The 16,767-nt window shown below is 42.2% G+C and overlaps 2 protein-coding genes across 4 annotated transcripts in view; one reads left to right on the forward strand and one right to left on the reverse strand.

The window, feature by feature from the left end:
• The window catches only part of CCDC65 (coiled-coil domain containing 65), a 51,928-nt gene extending 47,022 nt beyond the window's left edge, over positions 1-4,906 (reverse strand). The window contains exons 1-2 of one of the 2 annotated variants that reach the window (XM_058172686.1): positions 4,756-4,906; positions 3,744-3,790 (exon numbers count right to left, since the gene is read on the reverse strand). The gene's annotated coding sequence lies outside the window, so the exon portion shown is untranslated. The remainder of the gene's footprint in view (positions 1-3,743; positions 3,791-4,755) is intronic. The other variant, XM_058172688.1, reaches the window with a different exon arrangement.
• Positions 4,907-4,950: 44 nt separating this feature from the next.
• On the forward strand, positions 4,951-16,393 carry RND1 (Rho family GTPase 1). Of its 2 annotated transcripts, none has more exons than XM_058172690.1 (6): positions 4,951-5,108; positions 5,246-5,484; positions 6,170-6,257; positions 10,858-10,967; positions 12,610-12,744; positions 13,898-16,393. In XM_058172690.1, the coding sequence occupies exons 1-6, from the start codon at positions 5,096-5,098 to the stop codon at positions 14,144-14,146; spliced, it is 834 nt and encodes a 277-aa protein (XP_058028673.1). In that variant the 5' UTR covers positions 4,951-5,095; the 3' UTR covers positions 14,147-16,393. The 2 variants fall into 2 exon arrangements, with proteins under 2 accessions (XP_058028673.1, XP_058028674.1); XM_058172691.1 differs by having other exon boundaries at positions 4,988-5,108; positions 5,278-5,484.
• Positions 16,394-16,767: the final 374 nt, after the last annotated feature.

Raw genomic sequence — 16,767 nt, forward strand, 5'->3', positions numbered from 1 at the left:
GGCCCAACCAGGGGTGAAATGCTACCAGTTTGCTCCAGTTCAAGCGAACCAGTAGTGATAAAAGCTACCGGTTCGGGCAAACCAGTAGTTAAAAAAGCCACCAGTTTGAGTGAACCAGCAGTTAGCTACCAGTTTGGTTGAACTGGTAGTTAGCTACCAGTTCAGTTGAAGTTAAAAAAGCTACTGGTTCCGCCGAACCAGTATTTCCGACGATCAGCTGTGCTGCGCAGTTTAGCTTTGCTAGAAAGCAGGAAACCCTGCTTTCTAGCTAAGCTAAATCACGTGGCACAGCTGATCCCTTCCCCCCGCTGTTCTACTTATCTTCCCAAGTCTCCTTTTGGCACATACTATGCATGCATGCACGCAGAGCATGTTTTGTACACACTGCGCAAGCAGCGTGCATTTGGCACACAGCAGGCATGTGCAGGTAGAGAACCGGTTTAGATTTCACCTCTGGGTACAACGATGCTGCAACCACATCTTTCCTCTTTTAGGCTTTCTTACACAGCATCTAGGAAGGAAGTCAGAAGACTGCAGTGATTTGAAGCAGACTACGTTTTCCCATTCCTGAGCTGAAATAGCATCTATTACCTTGCAGTCAGCAGAAAACTATACTGCCATATGATGTCCCCACTGACAATCCTTATCCAGTTATTGGAACAATTTAGAATAGCTTAGAAAGTGGAGTTTGCGTCACGACAGATTTCTTCTCAAGGAAAGATAAATCCTAGTTGAGTTATATTACAGCCGGCATGAATTAATTCTCTCACGGACTTGCAGTATACAACCAAAAATTTGTTCCCAAACACATTCATAGCATAAATCTCATCAATCCCTACCTCCAAATTATATTTGAAGAAATGTGAGGATTGTCTACTCAAATATCAGCATTAGCAGAGGGTCAGAGGGTCCAGAAACCAAGGTAATATTGAACCACGTTATTTATTACTGCTACTGCCTACTACTTTACCCTTGCTTGGTAACGGAGGACCTTGCACCACCTACTCTTTGCTTACAACTAGGTAACAAAGTCATGTGCAGCCTCCTATACATATTTGACCTTCAGCTCTATCCTAATATAGAAGGTTATGGCAGATTTGTGGAAGAACTCATGTTCTCCACACATTAGTAGCATTATCATGGATGAGGAGGCAAGCCAGGCTATTACACGGTTCATAATGAAACAAGATACGCACTTACTTGCTATCCAATTTTGGGAACTGAAGGAGAGCTGTGGTTCTTAGCTTTAGTAAATGCACAGCTTTTACCCATAGCCCTTATTGTTGACAGGGTATGCATGGACAGGAACACACCCACTGTGTGTGTGCGGACACAATTCTCTGGAAGTGGGATATTATTCTCAAACAATTCTGCCTGGCCATAATAGATCTGCTGGTTTATCACTGGATTAGATCAGCACTGTGTAACATGACGTATGCCTATGATTCAGCTTTAAGAGCGAAGCAGTATATCTTGGTTTCTAACAAGCAGAATTTGATCCAAGCACCTTTTTCACAGCTTGCTCAGATTTTGGCTTGCTTGTTGCAGTGAACTGACTGCTGTATTTAGGTTTAAGAGGCCTGAATTAAATTCCATGCTCAGTAATGTACTTCAGGTAACCAATAACCCTCAGCCAATAATTTTCCTTAGGGGAGTATTATGAAAGTAAAACAAGAAAACTGTGAATATGCCATTGAGAAACATACATTGTCAAACTTGAGGAACAAGTTTCTTGTTTCTCAACAAACAAAAGCAAAAATGTCATTTGATCTCCACTACATGAGAAAAGACTACCGTTTGGTGCTAAAACACATGATCTGCAGACCACTTGGATCTCAGTTATCTCAGCCGAGTAATAAAAAAGGATCTGAAATTCTACAGCTGAATTAGTGCCAAACTATAGTAAAATATGGCCTGCAATCTTGTTTTTTTTTTAATCACCCTCACAACACTCCATTCCTCTCTTCTAACCTAACCCTAACCCTATCCCCAGAGTTAGATAAGCTTAGATCATTCTTAAGAAGGGACCCGGTGGCTTAGTGGGTAAGACGCTGAGCTTGTCGATCAAAAAGTCGGCAGTTCAGCGGTTCGAATCCCCAGTGCGCATAACGGGGTGAAACGGAGATGAGTCGGGAACGACTAGCACGTATGTGTGAGGAGAACCTTTACCTTTTAGATCATTCTTGGCTGTTCCAGTGCTGAAATAGTGTTTTTCTGACACCATCTAAGACTAACCTCAAGGTATGGAACACCTGTTAGACTTTGTCATCCATTCCAGAAGTCAGGGAACCACAGTGATTGAGAATGAAGACAGAAGAGGCATGTGATGAGGAAGACATGTTACAAGCCAGGATAGTTCTCTGTGGACTGGGGAGAAGGAGCACTTAACTCAGGCCTAAGGAAAGCCCCAAGACAAGAGACCTCTGACTATAAACTGGAAGAGCCACTGCTGGCTTGGGTATTAGTGGGACTTGGGATAATTACAGGTGGTCCCCAATTAGCAAGTGCCTCATTTAACAACTATCTCTTTTAGTGAATGCCTCATGTAGCAACTGTTCAGAATTATGGCAGTGATGAAAAAGTAATTGTATGACCAATCTTAATTTTTACAATCTCAGCAGGTCTCTAAAGCAAAGGAAAGCTGAAGTAGCATCATAAGCCACAGCCATTGTTTCACTTAAATGTCCCAATTGTAGCCACTAAATGAGGATAACCTGTATTATTTTTAATAATTAACACTTATTCTTTTTAGTCTGAGCTCTCTAAACATTTAATACACACTGAGAACCTGCTCTCAGGGTTATATTTCAAATATCAGTGCTGAAAAGGTTATGTGCCTCTTTATGAATTTCTGAACATTTCCACAGATTCCACTGCAGATTTGAATCACATGACTGCACACATACTCATGCAGGCTGGTTTTATAGGTGAAAACCATATATAGATACCTCCACATTTCCTCTAACATAGGAACGCTGGAAGAAAAACAATACTCGGTTACTAGCCCAACAAACTTAGGATTTTGCACAATAGCATTGAAGTACTATTCTCCAGTATAGAAGCTGGAAGGAAACCAAGCTCTTTTGCCTTGACCACTAACTCTTCTTCTACTTTAGCAATGAAGTAGAACAGGAGATCGGCAGCAGACCTTCTGGGAGCGCGTCAGGGTGAGCCCATGGTCTCTTCCCAGGACGATACCGGTCGATCCGATGTCCAGAGACCGGTCTTCGGTGGGCTCAGGTTAAAAAACCCTTCGTGCCGGAATTGAGCTGGCTCTAGAAAGAAAGGAACCTGAGGGGGGGGAAAAAGGGGGGGGGAGAAATTCCCGACACGTCTGGTCCTGGCAGGACCGAGTCGAAAGCTGGGGAGTGACAGCAGGAGGCGGGTCAAACTTGCATCGTCACAGCATTGTCTGGTGACATATTGTAACTTTTTCCCCCCTTCGCTAAACCGGAAGTGGCCAGCGCATGATGCATCCGGCCCTCAGGCTGCAAATTTAACACCCCTGAAGCAGAACAAGGGGTTCTGTTCATATGAACCTGAGAACAGAAGTGGGATGAAGAAAGCTTTCTCTGCCAGCATAGATCTTCAGCTGTCAGTTCTCTAACTCTCCTTAGCATCACGCTATGGCACTGTTTTTCAAACTTGGCCACTTTAAGATGTATGAACTTCAAGTCCCAGAATCCCCCCATTTGGAAAGCACTGCTCTATGGGATCAGAAAACTGGCACCAAAGGATCCTACCTTTAATGCATCTCTCTCCCCTGTTTCTCTGTCAGCCACAGGAACAGCTGCAAGGAGAGAGAAGGAGACCTGATTTCTCCACTTCTCTTGCCAGCATGTGCAAGAGGGGGGAAGGATGGAGGAAAAGCATGCATTTTGGGTATCAGTTGGGTTGAAGAACATTGAACACATAGCAAAACAGATATTCAGCTCTCCTCATTGGACACATGTCAAAAAATGGCCTCACCCAAACCTTTGGAACAGGAAGCAGTTGCACCCTGGAGAGTGGCACTAACAAGCAGCTTCTCTCCTACTTCCCTTCCCCCAACAGTTCTCCAATTGTGGAAGATCTCTGGATTGGAGACCTGGTGCTTAAAGAGCTGCTCTTCCGCACCTCCTGCCCCCCCCCCCCAGCAAAATTACCTTGCCATCCTTCCCAGTCCTAATAACTTGGGAGATCTGCTATCAGATCTGGCCTAATTTGCGAAATAAGTTGGGAGATGGGAGTCACTTTGTCAGAGTGGGAGAGTCTTGACTAGTCAAAAGCCCGTGTGTGTATGTGGGGGGGGGGCATAATAATGTTATGAGCTTGTAATCAAGCTAGTATTAAATGCATTGTGTATATGATTTCATTATTGTTTATATACTGTGTATTATTGTTTTTATTATATTTCACAGAAGTACCTGTCCTCTTTTTAATATATTTGCAAGTATGTTTGAATGTAATTAATATCTGTACAATTATGACATTACTGATTTATGTGTCCATGTGTAGATGAGGGGCCCATATTAGAATAGAATAGAATTTTTTATTGGCCAAGTGTGATTGGACACACAAGGAATTTGTCTTGGTGCATACCTCTCAGTTTACATAAAAGAAAAGATACCTTCATCAAGGTACAACACTTACAACATTTAATGATAGTCATAGCCATATTAGTCTTGTTCCAGCCCTTAATAATCCTCTCCGCGGCCCTGGGGCAGCCTCCGGGACCCCAAGAACAGGGCAGGCGGTCCTTCTCCCACGCCTTACCTTACTTGGGGGCCACGAGCTGCAGACCATCCGAATGGGGCTGTGTTTAGCCTGGCAGAAAGCGGAACGCACACACACAACACCCATTGCCCTTTAGAAATGGATGACACGAAAACACGAGGGCAGGCTCAGGAGTACGTCGAAGAGCCTGTTATCCGGAGGAGGGTGCGGGAAGAAGTCTTAGTCACTCATTGCTTTATTGAAAGAATCGACCTATTTTATCACGGACGGAGGGACGACTCTCAGGGCTGCGTTCTCTGGAAAAACAGATACCGGGGAAACCCTTATCAGCGTGGGTGATAAATCGCACCTTGGCTGATGATTGACTCCCGTGGCAAAGATGACCCGACCAGGTAAGAATGGAGGGATGTGTGTGTGTGGAGGGGAAACTCTCTGACTCAGCTTCCCTTTCCAAGTGCTGGTCATTGGGCCAGCTTCTTCTGATTGGCTGATAGGTGGCCAACTCTACGTTTCATTGGCTCCCTATAAGGATTCTCTGCCCCGCCCACTGTATTAATTCAGCCGGCGAGTGGGACTGCTGGGATTTTGCTGCAAGTCGCGAAGGCCGGTGTCTGTGTCTGCTGCCGCCCGCTTCATTCAACCACCGCCATGAGGGAGAGAAGGACTCCTCAGCCAGTAGTGGCCCGCTGCAAGTTGGTTCTGGTGGGGGATGTACATTGCGGCAAGACGGCCATGCTTCAGGTGCTGGCCAAAGACTGCTACCCGGAGGTAAGGCTTCCTCTGCGATCGCGGGAAGGGCGAGATTTCATTCCTCTTGCGCTTCCCGGCGGCTTTGGCCCCCGCGCTCCCTTTTGCCTCTCCTGGCGTTTCGCGGGGAATTGGATGCGTTCCTCGGGCGGGATACCTCGGCTGGGCTGCCTTCCTCCCATGCGGCTTTCCCTCCAGCCGGGAAGATCCACTCGGCGCTGGAATGGCAATCGCGTGTCTCCCGGGCCCTTTTCTGGGGGGCTCGCTCTTGTCTGATCTAACCCCCGGTCTCTGGCGAAGCATCGCTTTCCGCCTCTGCGCAAATTTCGCGCCCGTTGTAGCTTTTCCTGGAGTACTTTGAGCGCGCGTCTGTGTGTGTTGGTTGCTTCGGGGCGGTTGCGGGCTGCTGCCGTTTCCGAGGTTTGCAGTCTGTCGGTACATCCCTCCCTCCCTCCCCCCCCTTCTCCTGCAAGCGGCCTGAGTTGCAGATGTATTCCCTGGTCATTCTGCTGCTTGCTTGGTGGTAATGACGATTTGGGGCTGTGTGCAAGTGTTGCGCAGGAGACACTCCCCCCCCCCAAAAAAAATTCTCCATTTCTGCTCGTGTACATTACCTTTTGGGGCTGGCAAAGCCCCCTTCTTGTACCAACACATGCAACCTAAAGACTTGCCGGGCTGACTCTTCTCTACCTTCCCTTTATTCTAGACATACGTGCCCACTGTTTTTGAGAACTACACAGCATGCCTGGAAACGGAGGAGCAACGGGTGGAGCTCAGTCTGTGGGACACATCTGGTAAGGCACCTCTTTCCTTATGTGCTTGGCTGGACCGAGGTCCTCTCCTTGTGCTGCAATGGAGTGGTCTAACTGAAAGGTGTAGGACCTGTTAGCTGGTCAAGAGAGATCAATCCTGAAAACCCTTTGCTGCAGATGAGTGTCGGTGTATGAAATGAGAAGGAGATCCTGTTTGTCTCTAATGGAGGTTAGGGGGAGCAGAAGACTTTTTAGTCTGTTTAGTTTCGAGGTCACGAAGGCTACACTGCAGGTAGAAATGCACGATGGTGCTTTTTGTCATAAGTAGGAAAGGAACAATGCATGGCCTGGCTTAGAGGTAGTTTTTGAGGCAAGTCAGAATGTTTGTGTGTATTTCAAAGCTTTAGCACAAAGAAAGGGTGATGCCTTTGCATATGGTAGTCTTGGACTGGAAGGAGACATTTTTGCATTTATATGCAGAAAGGAATATCTCAGGGATTTATTTTGGGGTGTGGGTATGAGGGAACTAGAAAAGATTGGTAAGAGTAAGATGTTAGGGCTTGCATCTTGATCAAATACCACCTCAGAATCATTCTTAAAAATGGAAATGACTCTAAATGACATCTATTTTGAGATTTCAAACCTGGGCTAGAGACTTTCTCTAGCTCCTTAAATAAGATGCTCTGGTATCCCAGGCTTTATGTAAAAATGCAGCAGTCCCACTCCTCCTGCTGCTTCCACCTGCTTTTTTCCCTGTTCGTCTGATAAATCCTGTGAAGGCTGTTAAGGCGCCTCCCATATATTTTCTCCATCCCTTCATTTCTTCTCTCCTGGAATGTGGGGGGTGTGTGTGTGTGTGAGAGAGAGAGAGATTTGCCCATTTTTCACGCACATTTTGAGGAAGAATCCTGGCGCAAAGGGGTTCAGTGCATTCTGCAAGAGAAATCAAGAGGGGAAAGCAGCCCTTTACAATAAGGGGGCTCTTGAAAGTATTGTATGTGTGATGGAGGAGGTGCCAAGTAGAGAGTTCTCCTAGCAACTAGGGATGGGCATCATCCCCTCTTTTGAAGGGGACTGTAAGTGGGGGACCCTGGCTATTTGGATCCCCTTGTTGCCATGGTGATTGTGCTGGTGCAGGGAACCAGGGGCTGATTGCTATTCTAGGCACGAAGTGTCTGGGCTGCAGAAACATTTTGGATGCTGCGGTTCCTGGGGGGGGGGGAGAGAATAGCCTGTGTATATTATTCATCTCTCCCTCACTTTACAGCCAACCAAACAGTACATTGCCATAGTCCATTCTCTTTTCCTGCATGTATGGTATGCCTGGAACACACACAACTCATTTTTCTCCATGTTTAATGAGAAATGTTCCTAGGCAACTCCATTCTTCCCTCTCGGCTGCATACCCTCGTAAATCTCTCTAAATGGAAAAGCCTGTACCCCTTTTTCTTTTTTTTTGTTTTAAAAAGTTTTATTTTGACATTCTTATCCAATAACATATCCAATAACATATTTAATGTACCCTCATATACAATTAATCGGATCTGCCTGGTCACCACCCCCTTCCTTTTCCTTTTACTCTCCTTCTTTACCTTCTTCTACTTTCCATAACCATCCTCCCCCTCTCTTATCTACATCCTCTCCTCTTTCCTCCCTATTCCTTTCTTCTCCCTCTTCCCCTCTTCCTTCCTTCCTTTTCCTCCTCCTCCTCCTCTTCTCTTTTCCTCCTTCTCTCTTCTACTCCTTCTTTCCCTTCATTCTAAAGTAGTAACCAGGCAGGTCCGATCTTACATTAATTATACATCTTCAATCATCTTTGTACATTAACTATCAATCCATTTTCTACCCCTCCCTCCCTTCCCTTCCTCCCCACCCCCCAGGACTTCCGAGAACCGAGTACAGGGTATAAAACTAACAACAAAAATTAAAATCTAGCACAAATCATAATCCATAGTCGTTCCTTAAAACCTCCACTCCCCTTCCAAAGACAAAGAAGATACTTTTCTTCCACTCCATTATATATCAGACCATTCCACTCCTAGAATTCTCCAAAGTTTCCAATTGAGTTAGTGTTTATTCTTGAATAAAGTACGTAGTTTTAATATCCAACCTTCATCAATCAATATCAAAACAACATTCCATCTTCCAATATTCACCAAGGTTTCTTCTAAAATGTCTTTCTTCCTTAGCAATCTCTCAAAAATAGTTCATATTTCCGACTTAGTTTCTTTAATTTTTCTGTCCAACCTTCAGGGGTAAGCAATAGTCCATCTTTTCACATCTTTAACATTTATATATACAACAAATAATATTACAAATATCCAAAGTGTCAATTGTAATAATTAAAATCTTCACTTTACCTTACTTATGTCAAATAACATTGTTAAAATTACACCTATATCATCCACAATATATCTATTATAACAATTACATTCTAATTAACATTACATCCATCTCTTAAATATAATATTTAATCCAAGTTCCTAAATTTTACTATCTATCCTCCAAAATTAAACAATATTCCATCTTCCTATTCCTTTATACCTTTAATATATCATATAGTACCCCTAAAATTACACATTTATATCCACAATAAGTCATTTACAAAAATTAACCATAATCATATTTAATAAAGTTAAACATTCTCCCTCCCCTTCTTCTATCTTACACATTTTCAACCATCTATTCACCATTCAACTTAACATCTGTTAACAAAGAATTCCCAATCTTTAATACATTAGTATAAAAATCTCGTGCTTTACAAATTGTATTGAGAAAATACTTTTTCCTTTATAATTCAGTGTTAAACCTGCTGGAACCTCCCATCTAAAATATATCTGATGTTTCTTAAGCTCATCCACCAGAAAGGCAAATTCTTTTCTTCTTAACATTTTAGGAGGAATTTCCTTCATCATTATTATATCTTGTCCTAATATTTGAAATTTATTTTTATAAAATGCTTGCAAAATTCCATACCTAATCCTCTTATTTGTAAAATAAATAACCACATCTCTCGGTAAACACTTCTGCCTTGCCCACCAGGAATTAACACGATAAATTTTTTCAATATTAACTTCAAAATCTTCTGGTTCCATTCCTCTATCTGGGCAAAGGCCTGAATAAAAATCTCTTTCAAATTTTCCTCTTTAAATTCTCTTAAACCCTTACCCTTATAGCATATTCCATTAATTTATATTGTAATATAACCCTTTCTTCCTCTGCCTTATCAGCCTTAACCTGAATATCATCTATTTTATTTTCTAAATTCAAATTAATTTGAACTTCATCTATTTTCCTTTGCAAATCTAAATTAATTTGGTTAAATTCATTCAGTCTTTCTTCTGTCTGTGTACTAGATAACAATAATGGAGTAATTGATTCCTTTAATTTTTTCATCTCCTTACTCTGCTCTTCCACCAAATCTTTAAAATCCAGTATTTCTCTCCATTTCATTAAATTTTTGATCTATTTCTGAAAGATGAGCCTCCATAAGCTCCTGTAAAAAATTCCTTAGACTGTCTTTAATATCTTCTTTCAATTTCCGTACCTGAAGTGAAGATATTTCCAATAATTTAGAAGTGGTTAAATCTCTTTGCTTAAAAGCCATTTTTAAACTAAGTAATATCAAGAAGAAGAAGAAGAAAAAAAAAAAGGGGGGGGGAGGGAATAAAAAGAAAAAAAAAACCCAATAAATTTTTCTTCTTAAACACTGTAAAAAAAAAGATAATAAAAAAAAGAAATAGATTTTTTTTTTAAAAAAAGAATTCCATTTAGAAAAAAAAAAAAAATCTTGTTATTTTCTTCTTAGAGGTTCCACACCAGCAATTGTAATCAGCATTTCCTTAGCTTTCACTTTCAAAAAACAAAACGCCATCTTTCTTCATCTCCACTCTTCAAATAACTTCTCTGTCAGGGAGTTAAAATCATCTTACAAGCAAATGCCAGCCTTCCTGCTTTCGATTCTTCCGTGTTGAAAATTTATCATAAATCCTCTTCAGTCACGGAGATGGACGCTGCGTTTTGCTCTGCTTTTGCAGAGGCGTTCTGGACTCTGGAGCTTTTTTGAACTATCGAAGGAGCGTTTCCCATCAAACCACCAGAAATCATTCTGGGGCTTTTCTTGGGGGCTCAAACTTCAGTTCAAATGCTCATCTCCCCCTCTTTGCCCGAGGCAGAGATTTACGAGCTGTTGACAGAAGATTAGCACTGTCTAAACAGCTCTCACAGAATCACAAAGAACGGGCGGACTGAAATTGCCGCCATTAACACAGCGGAGCCAAACCGGAAGCCCCCTGTACCCCTTTTTCATATTCAGTATTGCTTACATGTCAGGTGTGAAAGAGGAAATGGCCTTTGTTATATAAAACCATGGTTGAACTATTTCCTGAGGATATTAAGGACGGGAGTGAGTAAGCAAAGCCCTGCAGATTTCTGATTCCTGTTACTTTTTCATGTTATTCCTTTGTGTATGGGTGTGTTAAAAGCACAAAACCTGGAAGTGCATCTAATCCTAGCCATGGGCAGTTTTATCATCTGGCATTAGAGCAAGCAACTTTTTCCCCCCCTCAACGATATTGGCAAAGGGGAAAAGAAGAGAGGATGCGTTGAGTTGCTTCATGGCTTTTCTCACTGCTTCTCGTAGGATCCCCATATTACGACAACGTGCGCCCCCTGTGCTACAGTGACTCAGATGCTGTTTTGCTCTGTTTTGATGTCAGTCGCCCTGAGACCATGGATAGTGCAATGAAGAAGGTAAGGAAGGTGTGACCTGCCCAGAGGATCCCATTGTCCTGCCTACTGGGACTTGACTTGATCTAAAGCTTTGAGGATGTTACTCTTTAAAGGGAAAAAAAGGGACTCTCCTCATAAGGCAATATTATTTTTATATTATGTTTCAACTCCTACCCTCAAAACGACGCTATAGAGCACTGCACACCAGAACGACTAGACACAAGAACAGTTTTTTCCCGAAGGCCATCACTCTGCTAAACAATTAATTCCCTCAACACTGTCAGACTATTTACTAAATATGCACTACTATTAATCTTCTCATAGTTCCCATCACCAATCTCTTTCCACTTATGACTGTATGACTGTAACTTTGTTGCTGGTAATCCTTATGATTTGTATTGATATATTGACCATCATTTGTGTTGTAAATGTTGTACCTTGATGAAGGTATCTTTTCTTTTATGTACACTGAGAGCATATGCACCAAGACAAATTCCTTGTGTGTCCAATCATACTTGGCCAATAAAAAAATTCTATTCTATTCTATTAATGACTAAGGCACTGAGGAGAGAAGTTAACATCGCAAAAAGTAGGGCGGACCAGAACAAAGAAATAGCTGCAGTTTTAAAACCCTACTTTACACGTATTTTACATACAGTAGTTTTATATACAATTCATATAATTACTCACTTTGTATGGCACCATTTTGTTTTTTGCCACAAAATAAATTTTGTTGTTGTAGCAAGCGTTTTGAACATTCTGGAACTTTTACATAGGCCTCTAAAAGGATTGTAGGAAGAACTGCATTTTGTATTTTGTGAGAAGGAAATTCTATACTTTTTTTTTTAATGTGCACCACCGTAATCAAGATCACAACTAAGTTTCAGACTCTGAAGGTTTCCTACTAGGTACTTTCAACCATATACTGCATTTGTGAAAAATGTCAACCCATACATTTCTTTCCCTAATTTTATCTTTTTCATTTTTATTTTATTACATAAAATTTAAAAATAAAAATAGGAAATTAAGGGAGGGAAAGGGAACGCGGGAAAGGGTGTGTGAGATATATGGGGAGAAGAAAAAAATAAAGGGGGAATTGACTTCCAACTCTTCCTAGTACAGTACAAGATAAACACACTCCAACCTCAACTTTTTGCTTTTAACACATTAATATATAACTAGCCATTTATATAACACTAAATCTTTCTAATCAACAAAACAAAGATCGAAGTTTCATTTTTTTCTTCACAAGCACAAATTCCAAAAGTGATATCCGAATAACATATTTTCCTCTTTAAATAATCAATTTCCCTAATTTTAGAAGAATGGGTATTTGTATTCAGTGCAACTCAGCTCAGAATTAGAACTGTTGAGATCAAGGAAGCTGTAGTGATTTCTTCTGTGTACATTTGAAAGGACCTTAAATATTTCACATCGGGACATTTGATATTTTTAAAACCCTGCATTCATTGTGACAAAAGGGTAAATAGTGGCACCAATTGTTTAATTACTTTGCTTTGTGATGTATTTTTTTTAAAAAAACTGGTCCTGGATAGCAGGACATAGCAGTGGCAGAGCAGGGCAGTTTCTCTACCAAGATGTGCTTTTCAGACTTGTATTAAATGACTTTAACGTTTCTTTCACTGTGCTTTTTTCTTTCCAGTGGAAGACTGAAATCTTGGACTATTGTCACAACACCCGTGTGCTGCTGATAGGATGCAAGATAGACCTGCGTACTGACTTCAGCACCCTGATGGAGTTGTCTCACCAAAAGCAAGCCCCGGTATCTTACGAACAGGTGAGGCAATACAGGATGTTGGTGCTGGTCTGGATATCTATTGCAATTCTTTCTTTTAACCCAGACCCTTTCCGGAGTATCAGGCTTCCTCATTTTCAAACTTGTTCCCTATTTATTTTTTCTTTCCAAGATGACTAAAATAGTATCGGGAATGCTAGACTTAAGACTTGCATATGCTAATGAGCTTGTCATCTTTCACCTTCAAGTATTGCTGTGTTATTGGAAATGCCTGCAATGAAGTATTATTTCTATAAGAATATAAAATCTCTGCTGGATCACAGCCAATTCCTGTTTGTTGTCAAAGCCATGGACTTGAGATGGGTGGCCAGATAAATCTAAATCCATAAAGTTAATCCAGTGTTGATGAATCTAGGCCAGAGGCAGAAACTTGATATACTCTAAATGGTTTGGAATGGTAGTTCTACTAAGATTAATCAAGGAAAAGTAAAAACTAAGAGCCATGGTGGTTAGAATGCAGTATTACAAGCTAAATCTACTCACTGGCTGGCCTTCCATCCTTCCGAGGTTGGTAAAATGAGGACCCAGATTGTTGGGGGCAATAGGCTGACACTATAAACCAGGGGTTTCCAACATCCAGTCTGTGGAATGGGACTGGGCCAGAGCATGTCAGAAACCGGGCCGCGCAAACAAGCGAAGCCCCATCTGGGGGATGCAGGCAGCATGCAAAACTATTCCCCCCTCCAGTCCTGGGAAAAACCTCTGCACAGAGCCGGTCCCTGGTGCCCAAATGTGGGGGTGGGTGTCACTGCTGTAAATCGCTTAGAGAGGGCTGTAAAGCTCTATGAAGCGGTATATAAGTGCTATTGCTATTATGAGTACTGTAGTCTAGAATTCTGGAGGATCCTAGATTACTGATTTCTATTCTAAGGTGTATTGCATCAGTGTTGGTGGCTGCTGTTCTCTTCTTTGTGAAAGGCACTTGAAAAGATCCCTGACTGAGTGAGAAAAGTGCTGTTTCATAGAAAGTGGAAAGGTCTTTTTACTTGGTCGGCTCCTGAAGGATGAGGATAATAGTCCAGTTCTCGTGGGGACCCCTTATTCCTCTACGGCCCCTGAAGACCCTACTATGAGTCTGGTGTTTGTCTGGCAAAAGCCTAAATGGAGTCCTAATGCCTCTTTTTTTCCTTTCCAGGGTTGTTCTGTAGCCAAGCAGCTGGGAGCAGAAAGTTACCTGGAATGCTCCGCCTTCACATCAGAGAAGAGCGTCCACAGCATCTTCCGGACGGTGGCCTCCCTCTGTCTCACCAAGCCTGGCCTCCCAGGGCCCCCCAAGAGCCCCGCCCGAAGTTTTCCCAAGAGACTTCTCCGCCTTCCCAGCCGATCGGAGCTCATTTCTTCCACTTTTAAGAAGGAGAAAGCAAAAAGCTGTTCCGTCATGTGAAGGGCTGGCTGCAGAGGGTGGTGATGGAACTGCTGCGGACTCTGGGTCTCCGGGTGGCCCCTCCAGGGTGGGATTCAGGGAATGGCTTGGCTCCTCCAAGCCAGAGCTGGAAAGTTCAGAAGGATCCAGTTTCCCTCTCTTCCTGCTATCCAAGGAGGAGGGGGAAACGGCATAACATGGCCGGACGGCTCAAATGAAGATCGGTGCAAGACTTGTCTGCTTTGTAAGTCTTGGGGTTTGGCACAGCAACATCTTGGACGGTAGCAGCTCTGGTGACTATTGCGCATATTTGAAGGAACTGAAAAAAAAAAAATCACCACCACTATCCTGCCTTGCCACTGCACAGTTAATATCTTCCTTTGGCCCTAGGTCATCACATCCATCTGCTGCTTGTCAATTGCCTGTTGGATGCGGACTGAGTGCAAGCGTCTCTCCTTTCTCCCTCTATGCTGACACATGTACCCCTCTGTATCCAGGATACAGGTGCCCAGACATCCATCCTCGCGGAGATAAAGCTGGGTGGGAGGAGAGAGTGACCTATTGATCTTGTGCATATGTGTGGAAAGAAAAGAAATATTGAAGGGGGGGGGAGGGAAGATTTGTGAAATGTTCAGTGTTATTAAAAGAGAACTTATTTATTAATGAAAATATAATACAGATTAACCGTCTTATTCAAAGGGCTTTCTTCTTTGCCATCACCTCTCTTCTGCTGTCCCAGTGATAGAAGGAACAAGGAGAAACTATTTTACAAAAGTTTGAATTCGATTCCTTTTCCTGATATCCCGCCTCCCCCCTGCCTTTGGGGTTGGTTTCTATTGTTCTAGCTGTGGGTCAAAGTCTTAAAGTAATCTTCCAAATGACTCTATCAAGAAATTCTGGGAGCTACCTGATGTAGCTTTAGTCAATCAAAGTAAAGGAAATCGGCTGGATCTGGGATAGGCGACACATGCGGCTTTTAAATCCCAACTCCCACCAATCCTAGTCTCTGGCCCATAAGGAAGGATGCTGGCAGTTGCACTCAATAGCTTTTGGGAGGCTCCTTCGTTTTGGTTCCTGAAACATAAACATTTTATTTCAGATTCCCAGGCCAGGATTTTGCTGTATTTTTAATTTGGAGATCTAGTCTGCAAACACTGCTATACTGAAGGCCCCTGATTTTAAACAGAGATCTTCAATTTAAACCACATCTCCTTTCTGTATGGTGATTGTAAATTGCCCCAATAGCTCTTGTGGGCTAATTGTGGCCTGGTTTTAATGGACAAACTGATCCTCTATCCAATAGCATCTGAACTATGTTTCTGGTTGCAAGTATCCTGTAAATGCTAAGGGCGCCATGGCATTTGAAGACTTTAAAATGCCGGATTGATACAACCACCAGAGTAGGAGAAGTCCTTTGGTTCTGGGGAAAAAAACACATTGCTGCATCTATCGTAGCAGCCCATCTACTAATTGTATGTTTATTTAGATTTTATTTTGTTGAGTTCAAAGCATATCTAGCACTTTTCTTCCCCCCCCCCTGCATTTCCCCAAGATAATCCTGTGTTATCCTGTGAATGTTTATCATGGAAGAGGCCACTATACAGTGGAAGAGGGCTTATTCTCTTGTATGACAAGTACAGGTAGTCCTCAACTTTACGACAATTGAACCCAAAATTTATGTTGAGTTTTGCCCCATTTTATGATCTTGCCACAGTTATTAAGTGAATCACTGCAATTGTTAAATTAGTAACCCGGTGGTTAAGTGAACCTGGTCTCCCCATTGACATGGCTTGTCAGAAGGTTGCAAAAGGTTAGGTTATCACATGTCTTCAGGACACTGCAGCCATCATAAATATGAGTCAATTGCCAAGGGTCTGAGTTTTGATGACATGATCATGGGGATGCTGCAATGATTGTTAAATGTGAAAAATGGCCATCAGTCACTTTTTTTAGTGCTGTTGAACTTTGAACCTCGCTAGATGAATTGTAAGTTGAGCACTACCTGTAGCCTTCCTTGGAGAAATGATCTATAAATAGTTGCTTATTTGGATATGGGACCAGGTCTTTTTTTTTCCTAATGGATTCTTATAAATACTTTTGCTTCAAGCAGTTGTTGATGCCTGATGCTCACCTGCCAATGGTTAAGCTTCATGACCCATTAGAAATGTTTTGCAACATAGGTGCAGACCCAAAAGGATACATATGAATGCGTCGCACAAGAGTAGTGGTGTTGGTTTATTTAACTTTACATTTGATGAGGTCCTTTTCACAAAGATGTTACACATTTCTTCACTGCAGTAGGTGAAAAGCCTGTTGGCCAAATCTGTCCGATTTCAGTGATGCACTGCTCAAATAGAAAGTGCACCTGACAGTACGACAAGTGCTTTGTTATTATTGAGCAGAAGAAAGAGGTCAAGCTTGGCAGAAGATTTTATTGCTGGACTGAAGGTGGCTCCTAACTTGAATGCATATATAAAGCTTACGTAAACTTGCTGAATCAGGGTCGATTTATGACGTGGCCATGCAGTTCCCTTGACAATTACATGATAGAGGATTGCCAATGCCTTCCAGGATACGTCTTAATTTTTTTATTGTAGCAGAGTGTTTCTCAAGCACGACAACTTTATGAAGTGTGGAATTCA

This window comes from Ahaetulla prasina, chromosome 2 (assembly GCF_028640845.1).
Source record: "Ahaetulla prasina isolate Xishuangbanna chromosome 2, ASM2864084v1, whole genome shotgun sequence".
NCBI classification, from domain to species: domain Eukaryota; kingdom Metazoa; phylum Chordata; class Lepidosauria; order Squamata; family Colubridae; genus Ahaetulla; species Ahaetulla prasina.

Bases quoted from the DNA above. Each gene is read 5' to 3' on its own strand.
- RND1 (XM_058172690.1), top strand. The intron at 5,485-6,169 runs GTAAGGCTTCCT...CCTTTATTCTAG, and splicing joins CCAAAGACTGCTACCCGGAG to ACATACGTGCCCACTGTTTT. The intron at 12,745-13,897 runs GTGAGGCAATAC...TTTCCTTTCCAG, and splicing joins CCCCGGTATCTTACGAACAG to GGTTGTTCTGTAGCCAAGCA.